Raw genomic sequence first — 13,599 nt, forward strand, 5'->3', positions numbered from 1 at the left:
ACAACATATTAACCACCGGAATGACACTCTTCCTTACACGTCAAACTGTAACAGGCAAAGGGAAACTTAATAATCTTTATTAAAATAATTCAATTCATATAAAACACGCCCGTCATCAGAGAGAGCATTTTCAGACAAAGTGAAAGCAATATCACATAAATATATTACAAAACAGTCCACCGCTGCAGTGAAAAGGGGAGGAGGGAGGGGGAGGAACGCTGCTGTGGTGTCGTCTGGGTACAACGGGGAGGGGGGAGGAGGGGGAGGAACGCTGCTGTGGTGTTGTCTGGGTACAACAGGGAGGGCGGCAGAGGGACAGCAGATGGACGTCAGTGGTCTTTCCCTCTGGGTTCAGTGGCTTTGCTGAGGTTTCCTGCCTCTTTCTTCAGTACACTCAACAGGGTCTGGGAGCTCTCCAGGATCTGAGGGACAACGAGACATGAATCAAACATCAGATACAGATCAGATACTGGTGGTCCTCAGTGGGAAGAGCATGGTGCTAACAACGCTTAGGTTGTGGGTTTGATTCCCGCTGGGACCATATATACTGAAATGTATGAACTCACTGTAATGTAAGTCGCTTTGGATAAAAGCATCAGCTAAATGGCATATATTATATTACTATTATAGATACTAAGACACCGAAGCATTAACCACCAGATACCAGAAACCGAAGCAACGGTCTGCAGCTGGACTCCCACTTCAGCGATGTGCTGTTTTCATCTGAAGGGTCTCCAGACTCAAACCTCTCTGTTGTCTTTAATCAGAGGGACTGGTGGGTGTTTGTTTTCTGTCATTAGGCTCTCTGTGACTCTGGGGGAGTTTGATACTACAGTAAAACAACACGAGTGACGGACGTTGTCTGGAATTACTGTCAATATTTCCCGGGGTAGTTTTATGATTCTGATAACACGGAGAACGTACTCTCTGCTGTAGTCTTGTGGGTCTGTATGTGTACGCAGGGCCACTGCTGAGAGAGAACATCCTCTCTGCTGTAGTCTTGTGGGTCTGTATGCGTACGCAGGGCCACTGCTGAGAGAGAACATCCTCTCTACTGTAGTCTTGTGGGTCTGTATGCGTACGCAGGGCCACTGCTGAGAGAGAACATCCTCTCTGCTGTAGTCTTGTGGGTCTGTATGTGTACGCAGGGCCACTGCTGAGAGAGAACGTACTCTCTACTGTAGTCTTGTGGGTCTGTATGCGTACGCAGGGCCACTGCTGAGAGAGAACGTACTCTCTACTGTAGTCTTGTGGGTCTGTATGCGTACGCAGGGCCACTGCTGAGAGAGAACGTACTCTCTACTGTAGTCTTGTGGGTCTGTATGCGTACGCAGGGCCACTGCTGAGAGACTAAGCTAACATCAGTACTGTGAGACTAACATGATTGGAGGGCTGATCTGAGAACGGAATAACACTGATGTGTGTGTGCGTGTGTGTGTGTGTGCGTGCGTGCGTGTGCGTGTGTGTGTGTGAGGCCTGGCTGGGTGGCCCGACCTTCATGTAGGCGGCCTCCGTCTCGGCGATGGTGCGGTCGAAGTCTGCGCGGGCGGTGAGTCGCCGGGCCAGGCTCTCGTTGACGCGGCTCAGCTTCTCCGTGAGGACGCGGATGTCGTGCTGCAGACGGTTCTTCTCCTCCTCCTCCAGGACGATCTGGCGGTTCAGCTCGTCACGCTTGGTGCACAGCTCCTCGATACCTGGGGAACAACAACAGGGAACAACAAAGGTCACGTTCCAGTGGTTCCAGAGGTCCCCTGTGGCTCAGTGGGTAGAGCATGGTTCTAACAACGCTTAGGTTGTGGGTTTGATTCCCGCTGGGACCATATATACTGAAATGTATGTACTCACTGCAGTGTAAGTCGCTTCGGATAAAAGCATCAGCTAAATGGCATATATTATTATTATATATATTATAAGTCAAGTTCTGTTTATGTTGTTTACCACAACAACACCAACACCAACAATACAATATTAGGAGGGTGGACGCAATGGGATTGACTGTATGTGTGTATATTTGTATATTAGTGTTAAACAGTAGTACTGTAGATTGACTAATTGATTATGTTTATTTTGATGATAAAAAGAATACAATCTCAGTCCCAGTATAGGCCTACAGCCTACAGCCTACAGCCTAGAGCCTACAGCCTAGAGCCTACAGCCTACAGCCTAGAGCCTAGAGCCTACAGCCTACAGCCTAGAGCCTAGAGCCTAGAGCCTAGAGCCTACAGCCTAGAGCCTACAGCCTAGAGCCTACAGCCTACAGCCTAGAGCCTAGAGCCTACAGCCTAGAGCCTACAGCCTAGAGCCTAGAGCCTAGAGCCTACAGCCTAGAGCATGTCAAACACCAACATGTCCTCTCTGAATACACACTGCTAATGCAAGACATGCAGCACAATGCAGGAGTTAATGTGTGTGTGTGTGTGTGTGTGTGTGTGTGCTGAGGTCCCCCTCCCTCCACAGCCTCTTTCTGCTGATTCAGGTCATCCCAGCAGCCTGTGATGGATGGAGGAGGTGTCAGGGAGGACACACACACACACACACACACACACACACACACACACACACTAATGAAATCCCACTGTCAGAGGTCACACCTAATCTAAAGCAACAAGCCCACAGCCACACAGCCCCTGACTGAGATACCTCCTCCATCTCTGGGGCTGTCTGAACACTAACAGAGCAGAAGGAACATCTAAAGGCCAACATACAACACCAACAGGGGGGAGGGGCCACAAGTTAACCACCACTGAATACCACGTACAGTAGTCTATTCATAATTATGCAAAATAGGTGTTTTCTATAGTACAGCTAGGATAAATACTGGACTAAGGCCCAGACCCAGACCAGACCCAGACCAGAGCTTCATAACATACTGTAGGCTTAACTTTCAACGCCTGTTATCATCACTGCTGACATAACATCCATCAAAATCATAACTAATGCACCTGACTGTCATTGGTTGAGAGTCAGTGGTTCATTTATAATCTATACCATACTAGAAGATACTCTATAATGAGAACAGTCCTCCACCAAGCAGACCATAACATCCTCAGGAGAAACCTGGCCTTCATTTAACACTACCTGTACGTTCAGTCACCTCATCCTGGTTTAACATCCACATTATCAACTCTAATATTGCCACCAGTCATGTCAGCAGGATCCAACAGGCCTCTAAAAGGCCTGCGTGTGCAGACTGAGGCATTGGCTGTGCTGATGTTGTTCACAAGCAGGACGCCACGCCTTGATGGGACCAGTCGTCAGAGGGTTGATGGCTTTGGTGCAGCAATGTGAATAATAGGCTGTGGTTATTTCCCATGGGGCCGAGGGGCTCTGGAAAAGCTGCAGTGTAGCTGCTGCTGTATAGCACGCGCACGCACGCACGCACACACACACACACACACACACACACACACACACAGACACACACATTTCTCTGTGTGTATATGCACATTATTATCACTATTAGTATCTATTTATTTTTATGATTATTTCTGTTTACTTTCTCTTCCAATCGGTATGTTTATTTATTGCCTTTGTCTCCCTCCCACATAAAAAAGAAAAAAGAAAAAAGAAAAACATTAATAGTAATCTTGTTGGTTTGTGTCAGGTACCTGGTTTATGTTGTGAAACACAGTCAATGTTCACTTGTACAAACTCACTTTGTGACATCTAAAAAAGACTAAGGCCATACCTCACCCCCAACAGGCCACAGTCATTCTGGTTAGGAGACTAGGAACTGACTGCTATTGATGACAACTAAGGCCTTTTCAAAAAGGCAATATGTTGCTTCAATGTTTTCTACAGTAATATTTTCTGTCAAATAGCCACAATGACAGAGAGAGAGAGTCCAGGTCCAGGTTCTGTCCTCCTGAGTGGAAGGTGACACCCAGGGGAAGGATCGCTATAGGACAGGTTTCCACGGGGAGAGAAAGTCAAATATTCCAGTGACAGACAGACAGCCTAACAGACTGATCTCTAGACTGAGAGAAGCAGCATGATCTGTCTGGTCTGTCTGGTCTGATCAGGCTCATCAGACCTCACCCGGGTTAGGGTTAGGATCAGGGTCAGGGTCAGGGTTAGGGTTAGGGTTAGGATCAGGGTTAGGATCAGGGTTAGGCTTACTGGGCCAAACTAAGGTCTTAGTACGGCTGGAATGACAGTCGCCGGTAGAGTAGCTTCCCACGTTTTTATTGAATAACTAATATCGTGACAAAGAAGGAGATGAATAAACCACACTGCTAATAAGTGTGTCTGTCAGAAGACATTTAACAAACTAAATGCAAACAACGAAACAACGACAAAGAAGATCTGAGCAACGATCACTTACACTTGACGAGCTCGTTGTTGTACGTCTGCAGAGCGGCACCTTGCTGGGTCATGATGAAGACGAAGATGAAGACGAAGATGAAGAGATGATGATGATGATTGTATTTAATTGTAACACTGATTTTCAGGCTCCTCGCCTGCGCGCCTTGCACGCTCTTTGCTGGCTAGCAGACAATACTCCTTTCTGTTCGACTCAATAATAACTCTAAGTTGTGAGTATGTCAAAGTATCTGACTGTCTCTGCCCGTCTCTGTCTGTCTGGGTCAGGTCAGCAGGCTGTTTGGTAAAGATCGAGACAGACCAAACGGACTTCCCGACACCAACTTCTCCGCTGCTGCTTCAAAGTCCCTCCATTCCGCCCGTTACCACGACAACTGGCGAACTGCCGCCAACACTTCCGCCACACACTTAGAACTTCCGCCATCACACACGTCACTAGCATGCGCCGCAGACTTCAGCGAAAAGCGCGATCACTTCAAATCCCCCCCAAAAATCCGTTGATGTTAGTTACATATTTGTATCTTTCAGCCGTAGAACACACGTCTAGATATGAGCGAAATGACACAGCCAACATAGCTGCCGAATAAAGGACGCGATCCCATGGTCGATGAGGAGTAGCTTATTGTGGTGTTAAAACGGGATGGAGACCGTCCCGGAGGGGCTCCCCGCTGCTTGGGACACTGTGACTGCGGTTCTGGTGAGGAGATCAACCCAACTTCCCATACTGTAGCTGGCTAGAAACCTTGAATATGTGTGTCCCATCAGTGTGTGGGTGTGGGGTCAATCAATGTAGCTTTTGCTGTCAAAAGGGTTTAACAGGACCGGTATATATATATATATAATGTGCCATTTAGCTGATGCTTTTATCCAAGGCGACTTACATTGCAGTGAGTGCATACATTTCAGTATAGATGGTCCCAGCAGGAATCAAACCCACAACCTAAGCGTTGTTAGCTCCATGCACTACCCACTGAGCCAAGAGGACCACCAGTAACTACTGTGTTATCAGAACATGACAACCGATGTGTCTGCAGGTGTCACTGGTGTCCGATGATGCCACCATGTCTGACGAGTCCTTCTCTGAGGCTCTGGCCCTGCTGTGCTCCAGCGGGCTGGGTCACTTCCTGGAGGGCTGGCTTCTAGAGACCCTGCAGGTGCAGCTGACCACCGCCGTGGCCCCTGAGTTCTGGGCCGGACTCAAGCAGCCGGAGAACGAGCTGGAGGAAAAAGACAGGGCCCGGATTGTCCTCACGGCCTTCCGTACCCTTTTGGACAGACTAGAACCGTTCCTCGGTAATTCTACCAATGAATTGAAGTGAGATTTAATGAATATAGGAAGTAGAATGGGTCACACATGCACACAAGCAATGAGATAAGTTGATATGATTCAGTCGTTCATTCAGGAATCACTACAGACACGTGGTGGCTATATTTAAAAAGAAAAAGGTAAAGAAGGTTTTTCTTTTTCATCCCTCCTTCTTCTCCCAGGAGGTCTGGAGAGGCTGGGCACCTGGCAGGAGGAGGGCAGGGCGGGGCTCAGCGGCCCCGGGGCCCGGGGGCTCAGGGAGAGGGCCTTCTCCGTCATCAGAGCCATCCTCCTCTTCTCCCCCTCCGCCGTCCTCCAGGAGAGGGTCCTGGAGTTCTACAGCCGGACCTTCTCGGTCCACATGAGCCAGGAGGGGGAGACCATGGTGGGGGAGGGGGAGGAGGGCTCGGCGGGGCCCGGGGGGAGGGTGTGTCAGGGATGCACCGTCCCCTCTCAGCTCTGCTGGTGTCACGAGGCTCTGGAACAGCTGCAGGAGCTCAGCCACATCCTGTGAGTGGAGGGGAGGGGAGGAGAGGGGAGGGAGGTGGGGGGGGGGGGGGGGTTGTGGATGTGTCCGTGTCCTAGACAGCTGTGTGCACCGTGCTTGTGGCAAGCATTAAAATGAGACGACAATACCTTATTGATAATGTCTACTGTCTCAGATTGGGGTTGACCTCCTGGATCAGATGGTGGTCTCTGTGTCTTTACGTGTGTCTTTACGTGTGTGTGTGTGTGTGTGTGTGTGTGTGTGTGTCTCCAGGTCCAGACTGCAGCTGCTGGAGAGGGTCAGCTCGGAGGCGGTGACCTCCATCCTCCACAAGCTGATTGAGCAGCGAATGGAGCAGCACTGCAGGGGGGAGTACGAGAGCTCCTTTCTCTTCGACTTCCAGGAGGTACGGCTTAACTAAGACCTCCTGTTCCAGGAGATACAGCTTAACTAAGACCTCCTGTTCCAGTACACAGTTTAACTAAGACCTCCTGTTCCAGGAGATACAGCTTAACTAAGACCTCCTGTTCCAGTACACAGTTTAACTAAGTCCTCCTGTTCCAGCTCACTCATCATACCCTCTACCTCACTCCAATACTGAAGCTTCCTAAACAAATGGGATTTAAACAATTCAAAGAACCAGGTGTTTTTGTTGAAGATTAAAACATATATTTTTTTCCTCTCCCTCTCCCCCCCCCCCCCCCCCCCCCTCTCTCTCTGTCTCTCATCTGTCCAGTGGTTGGAGTTGGTGCTGGGGTGGCTGAGCAGGGTGTTTGCCATCGAGGTGGGCGGAGCTGGCACAGGGATTGGCGTGGGCGTGAGCCCGGGAGCTGGCGTGGGCCCGGGGGTTGGTGTGGGCATGAGCCCGGGAGTTGGCGTGGGCCTGGGGGTTGGCGTGGGCGGGGGCCCGGGAGTTGGTGTGGGCGTGGGCCCGGGAGCTGCTGTGGGCCCTGGCGTGGGTGTGGGCCCGGGGGTTGGCATGGGCACGCCGGGCCCCAGCACCCCAGGCAGTGGGGAGGCGGGCCAGCCTGCCAACGCCATGCTCCAGCGCTGGAGGTGTCACATGCACCAGTTCTTCTGCAGAATCTACGTCAACATGAGGATCGAAGAGCTCTTCAGCATCATCAGAGGTGAGAGGGGGAGGAGGAGAGGGAGAGGGGGAGGGAGGAGAGGAGTGAGAGTGAGGGATGTCCTACAGAGAATAGCAATAAGTCACAGTCGCCTCGGTTCTCTCTCTCTCTCTCTCTCTCTCTCTCTCTCTCTCTCTCTCTCTCTCAGTGGTCTCATTCTGTTGATAAGTGATGCTCTCTCTCTTCTCTCTCCCATGTCAGACTTCCCAGAGTCCAAGCCCGCCATAGAGGATCTGAAGTTCTGTCTGGAACGAACCAATCAGAGGCAGCAGCTCCTCACCTCCCTGAAGTCTGCCTTTGAGACCCGCCTCCTCCACCCAGGTCAGTGAAACAGACAAGTCAAGTCGTTGTAAACAGTCGCCCCGCAATTCAGGTGAGACGATGAGGAGGTGAGAAGGTCAGAAGGTGAGGTGAGAAGGTCAGAAGGTCAGAAGGTGAGGTGAGACGGTCAGAAGGTGAGGTGAGAAGGTCAGAAGGTCAGAAGGTCAGAAGGTGAGGTGAGACGGTGAGAAGGTGAAACTGTGAGGTGAGACGGTCAGAAGGTGTGAAGGTCAGAAGGTGAGGAGGTCAGAAGGTCAACTGTCCTCTCGTTCCCCCTGTCTGCAGGAGTCCACACCTCTGACATCATCACTGTTTACATCTCAGCCATCAAGGCCCTCAGGGAGCTGGACCCGTCTATGGTCATCCTCCAGGTGGCCTGTCAACCAATCCGCAAATACCTCAGGTGTGTGTGTGTGTGTGTGTGTGTGTGTGTGTGTGTGTGTGTGTGTGTAACTGTATTTCTGCGATGTACTTACTGATGTAGTGTTATTGCATCGCAACACATGAGCATCGGTTTTAAATCAAATTCTAGTTCAGAGGAAGAACGAGAGAACATATTTCTCTCACCTGTCTTTCACCTGTCTTTCTCCTGTCTTTCTCCTGTCTTTCACCTGTCTTTCTCCTGTCTTTCTCCTGTCTTTCACCTGTCTTTCTCCTTTCACCTGTCTTTCTCCTTTCTCCTGTCTTTCACCTGTCTTTCACCTGTCTTTCACCTGTCTTTCTCCTGTCTTTCACCTGTCTTTCACCTGTCTTTCACCTGTCTTTCACCTGTCTTTCTCCAGCAAATATACCCAACTAGAATTATAAATTCTTATAAATTAATGCTGTTACATACACTTGACACTATTACTATTGTTATTATTACAGTTATTACTGATGCTTCTTCCACTACACCCCTATCACTGTTTTATTTATATTATATTATATTATATTATATTATATTATATTGTTGATTTGTTGATTGTTGTTGACTGATGTTGATCGAGGAGCAAGATCCCAAAGCATTTCACTGTATCAATTCCGGCTGTAGGCGATGATGTACGTGATGAATAAAAATAGGTTTGATTTTGATTAGATTTGAGGAGGAGCACAGAGCTGGGGGTTACTGGACGCCGTTGCCGTGACATCTCTGTTGTGTTGCTAGGACGCGGGATGACACGGTGCGGCAGATCGTGGCGAGCCTGACAGGAGACGCGGAGGGCTGTACTGACCTGGCCAATGAGCTGTCCCGATCCGACCCCGTAACCCTGGAGACGCAGGACAGCGAGGACGAGGGCAGCGACCCGGAGGAGTGGACCCCCGACCCCACCGACGCCATTGCAGGTCAGACACACACACGCGCGCACACACACACACACACACACACACACACACACACACACACACACACACACACAGGTACTCTGAAACACAGTTAAAGGCCCCACCAGGTAGTGGTATGCATGCTTCACCCTCAAGCAACAGCCACCAGGTCTGTAGAACTCTGCCCACTGGTGGTGGGATGTTGTTATGTTTTTGATAGAATAAAGGGGAACTGAAATCTCTAAATCTCTCCTAACCCTAACCCCCCTAACCCCCCTAACCCTAACCCCTCTAACCCCTCTAACCCTAACCCCTCTAACCCCCCTAACCCTAACCCCCCTAACCCCTCTAACCCTAACCCCTCTAACCCCTCTAACCCTAACCCCCCTAACCCTAACCCCCCTAACCCCTCTAACCCTAACCCCTCTAACCCCCCTAACCCCTCTAACCCCTCTAACCCTAACCCCCCTAACCCCTCTAACCCCCCTAACCCCTCTAACCCCCCTAACCCTAACCCCCCTAACCCCCCTAACCCCCCTAACCCCTCTAACCCCTCTAACCCCTCTAACCCTAACCCCTCTAACCCTAACCCCCCTAACCCCTCTAACCCCTCTAACCCCTCTAACCCTAACCCCCCTAACCCCTCTAACCCCTCTAACCCTAACCCCCCTAACCCCCCTAACCCCTCTAACCCCCCTAACCCCTCTAACCCTAACCCCCCTAACTCTAACCCCCCTAACCCCCCTAACCCCTCTAACCCTAACCCCCCTAACTCTAACCCCCCTAACCCCCCTAACTCTAACCCCTCTAACCCTAACCCCCCTAACCCCTCTAACCCTAACCCCCCTAACCCCCCTAACCCCTCTAACCCCTCTAACCCTAACCCCCCTAACTCTAACCCCCCTAACCCCCCTAACTCTAACCCCTCTAACCCTAACCCCCCTAACCCCTCTAACCCTAACCCCCCTAACCCCTCTAACCCTAACCCCCCTAACCCCTCTAACCCCTGTCACCCTGACCTCTCACCCCTGTCACCCTGACCTCTCACCCCTCAGACAAGACGGGCTCCAAGCGTCGGTCCTCTGACATCATCAGTCTGCTGGTCAGCATCTATGGCAGTAAGGAGATCTTCATCAACGAGTACAGAACCGTCCTGGCCGACCGGCTGCTGCTCACACTCAACTACAACACAGCCAGGTACACACACACACACACACACACACACACACACACACACACACACACACACAGAACCGTCCTGGCCGACCGGCTGCTGCTTACACTCAACTACAACACAGCCAGGTACACACACACACACACACACACACACACACATCATATCATATCAATATCATATGCTTCTCAGCGACTGCGCACACATTAAAGAGCCTTTGCACTCCCAGTTAAAGGGATAGTTCACTATTTTACACCTAAGGCCAGTACTCAGTGGTCCTGGTTGTGTGGAGGAAGTGAAGCTGACAGGTCTGGTGCGTCTGCAGGGAGATCCGGAACGTGGAGCTGCTCAAGCTGAGGTTCGGGGAGTCCCACATGCACTTCTGTGAGGTCATGCTGAAGGTAACGTATGAGACTGTCCCAATGACAACATTTACATTTACATTGATGGCATTTAACAGATGCCTTTATCCAAAGCATTTGTTTTTTGTGCAAAATCCATTTGTTTAAGTAAGTGAATCATCTATCCATCAGTCATCATAAGATAAAGTAATCAATGCTCAGATCAGGGGCCATAGGCAGTCATAATGCCAGAAGCCAATTATTATTGTTATTATTTTCATCACCTCCTCGGTCATGTGACAACCTGTGACCACTGATCAGACAAGGCATGATGTCATCAGGACAGTTGAACGTGTAGTTGAATACATCTCCCTTCATCAGTGGTTCCTGGAGGCAAGAAGACAAGAAAATAAGTTGAACTCACTGACTGACAAAGAGTTCCGGAGCATTCACCACCTAGAGGGCCAAGTGTTCTATGTGGTGTTTACCTAGCAACAACACTTTGATTGGCTATAAAATGAAGCATTTTTGGCACTCATTGAGTTAAGAAAAGAGGCCATTTACACACATGAGGACACAGTCACATCCTCTCTGTTCCCTCTTCAATCCCACTACTCTCTCTCTCTCTCTCTCTCTCTCCCTCCCTCCCTCCCTCTCTCTCTCTTTCTCTCTCTGTCTCTCCCTCCCTCCCTCGCTCTGTCTCTCTCTCTCATCTCTCTCTCTCTGTCTCTCTCTCTCTCTCTCTCTCTCTCTCTCTCTCCAGGACGTGGCTGACTCTCGACGCATCAACACCAACATCCGGGAGGAGGAGTCGAGGGCGGGGGGGGAGGAGTCGAAGGCGGCAGGGGAGGAGTCGAAGGCGGGGGGGGAGGAGCCCCCCCTGGCCCTGTCGGCCATGATCCTGTCCTCTGAGTTCTGGCCCCCCCTGAAGGAGGAGAAACTGGAGCTGCCTCCGCTGGCCTCTCAGGCCATGGAGGCCTACACCCACCGCTACGAGAAACTCAAGGTAGGTCGATTCCCCCCCCACCCCCGGAGGGAGCAGGATGTGCCCTTGAGCAAGGCACCTAACCCCTAACTGCTCCATTCCACGGGTGCCGACTTTGGCTGACCCAGAGCTCAGAGTCTGGAACTTGCGACCTCTGACCTCTGCCAACACACATGACCGTCTCCTCAAATACCCGATTATTTGTTTAACCGGCTACGCGATAGAAAAGCTAGCAATTGGACAGCGAGGGTAAGGTGGGGGGTATTTGAACTTGATGAGTGAGGAGTTTTACCATCTGAACTGGGTTCCACCTCCCTCCCTGCAGGCCATGAGGACCCTGAGCTGGAAGCCTCACCTGGGCTCCGTCACCCTGGACGTGGAGCTGGGCTACCGGACCCTCAGTGACCTGACCGTGTCCCCCATCCACGCTGCGCTCATCCTCCACTTCCAGGACAAAAGTCAGTAGACCAGCAGCACCTCCAGCTAGGCTCTGGGAGTCAGACTGCTCTCTGCCCCCCTCCAGCCGACCGGCCAGGCTCTGGGAGTCAGACTGCTCTCTGCCCCCCTCCAGCCGACCGGCCAGGCTCTGGGAGTCAGACTGCTCTCTGCCCCCCTCCAGCCGACCGGCCAGGCTCTGGGAGTCAGACTGCTCTCTGCCCCCCTCCAGCCGACCGGCCAGGCTCTGGGAGTCAGACTGCTCTCTGCCCCCCTCCAGCCGACCGGCCAGGCTCTGGGAGTCAGACTGCTCATTGAGAGTGTTTAGAGTGTTTAATCTGAGATTAATATATACCCACCTCTCTAACCATCTCCTTCTACTGTCTGTGTCTGTGTCTGTGTCTGTGTCTGTGTCTGTGTCTGTGTCTGTGTCTCTCCTGAAGGCTCGTGGACTCTTGAGGAGCTGAGTGGCGTCCTGGGTGTTCCACAGGAAATGGTGCGCAGGAAGTTGCTGCTGTGGCAGCAGCAGGGGGTCCTGCGGGAGGAGGTGGGGGGCCGGTACTCTGTGCTGGAGACGGGCTCGTCCAGGGAGAGGCCAGAGAGGGCCGTGATGCTGATGGACAGTGATGAGGAGGGGGACTCCAACACCACCACCCAATCAGAGCAGAGGGAGGAGAAACTACAGGTGCAGGAGACACACAGACGCACGCACGCACGCTCTCTCTCTCTCTCTCTCTCTCTCTCTCTCTCTCTCTGTCTCTCTCTGTCTCTGTCTCCCCCTCTGTATTGCTCATCAAAGTATGAACGTCCCATCAAAACACTTCCCCAGTATCTTCCTACTAGGTGATGGCCTAGTCTAACCAGGTGTGTGTGTGTGTGTGTAGCTGTTCTGGGCCTACATCCAGGCCATGCTGACCAACCTGGAGAACATGACTCTGGAACGCATCCACTCCATGCTCCGGATGTTCGTTGCCACGGGACCCGTCGTCACAGAGATGGACGTGAGCGAGCTGCAGGCCTTCCTGCAGAGGAAAGTGATGGAACACCAGCTCATCTACTCTGGGGACGTCTACAGACTGCCCAAGTCTTCCAACTGACCATGGACAGAAGAGGGAGAGGAGAAGGAAGAAAAAGAGAGAGAGAGAGAGAGAGAGAGAGAGAGCGCGAGACAGAGACAGGACTTTTGCCTTGTCTGTAGCCATGCCTTGTTTGTAACGTTGAGGTTCTTTGATAACAGTACAATTATCTGACTTCATGCATCAGCGTTCATATGTTGTTCATCTGATTGTATGTATGCCAAGAGTTGTAAAGCAACTGGCCTGAAAAGGTTTGTATCTCCTGACCTCTAGTGGATGATTGCGGAATGAGAGACTTGTATTTCAAACAATACATTCACCGCTGTCAATGGTGTTTCAACATCTGAGTTGAATATCCTACTGTTGTGTAAATACGTGTGCAAAGGTATTTGTCTATCTTCAATAAACTCACATGGAGTTGAGCTCAATCCAGCTCAAAATGGTGTCCTCTCGATCATTTCCGAAGCCACTTCGTATGACATGAAACTGATTGATATTATCTACTGTCTTATCTGCCGCATAAACTCTTGTGCCTGAACATGTTACAGAGCCATGTCTAGTAACGTGTAATATTATCCAGAGATCTATCTAGGAACTTCTTAAATGAATGAACGGTGAGGAAAACGTCAAGTGGTTTTCAACCCTGGTATCGGAGACCCACCTGGTGTGCAGGCTTTCCTTCCAGCCCGATGCTAACACACCTGATCAAACGGCTTGGC

General features: G+C 51.0%; 2 protein-coding genes across 2 annotated transcripts; one reads left to right on the forward strand and one right to left on the reverse strand.

Moving 5' to 3' along the window:
• Nucleotides 1-93: 93 nt before the first annotated feature.
• Nucleotides 94-4,678, reverse strand: ssna1 (Sjogren syndrome nuclear autoantigen 1). Its single transcript, XM_083670141.1, has 3 exons — nt 4,325-4,678; nt 1,495-1,694; nt 94-422 (listed from the first exon to the last, which is right to left on the reverse strand). The coding sequence occupies exons 1-3, from the start codon at nt 4,374-4,376 to the stop codon at nt 330-332; spliced, it is 345 nt and encodes a 114-aa protein (XP_083526267.1). The 5' UTR covers nt 4,377-4,678; the 3' UTR covers nt 94-329.
• A 106-nt stretch (nt 4,679-4,784) lies between these two features.
• Nucleotides 4,785-13,308, forward strand: anapc2 (anaphase promoting complex subunit 2). Its single transcript, XM_083669433.1, has 14 exons — nt 4,785-5,020; nt 5,358-5,616; nt 5,812-6,139; nt 6,390-6,522; nt 6,853-7,246; nt 7,448-7,567; nt 7,853-7,970; nt 8,712-8,890; nt 9,925-10,066; nt 10,369-10,444; nt 11,148-11,390; nt 11,695-11,827; nt 12,248-12,489; nt 12,689-13,308. The coding sequence occupies exons 1-14, from the start codon at nt 4,964-4,966 to the stop codon at nt 12,899-12,901; spliced, it is 2,637 nt and encodes an 878-aa protein (XP_083525559.1). The 5' UTR covers nt 4,785-4,963; the 3' UTR covers nt 12,902-13,308.
• Nucleotides 13,309-13,599: the final 291 nt, after the last annotated feature.

Source organism: Argentina silus (genome assembly GCF_951799395.1).
Source record: "Argentina silus genome assembly, chromosome: 5".
NCBI lineage: Eukaryota > Metazoa > Chordata > Actinopteri > Argentiniformes > Argentinidae > Argentina > Argentina silus.

Bases quoted from the DNA above. Each gene is read 5' to 3' on its own strand.
- anapc2 (XM_083669433.1), top strand. From the start codon at position 4,964: ATGGAGACCGTCCCGGAGGGGCTCCCCGCTGCTTGGGACACTGTGACT. The intron at 6,140-6,389 runs GTGAGTGGAGGG...GTGTGTCTCCAG, and splicing joins CAGGAGCTCAGCCACATCCT to GTCCAGACTGCAGCTGCTGG. The intron at 7,568-7,852 runs GTCAGTGAAACA...CCCTGTCTGCAG, and splicing joins GACCCGCCTCCTCCACCCAG to GAGTCCACACCTCTGACATC.
- ssna1 (XM_083670141.1), bottom strand. From the start codon at position 4,376: ATGACCCAGCAAGGTGCCGCTCTGCAGACGTACAACAACGAGCTCGTC. The intron at 1,695-4,324 runs GTAAGTGATCGT...GTTGTTCCCCAG, and splicing joins CAACAACGAGCTCGTCAAGT to GTATCGAGGAGCTGTGCACC. The intron at 423-1,494 runs GTCGGGCCACCC...GTTGTCCCTCAG, and splicing joins CGGAGGCCGCCTACATGAAG to ATCCTGGAGAGCTCCCAGAC.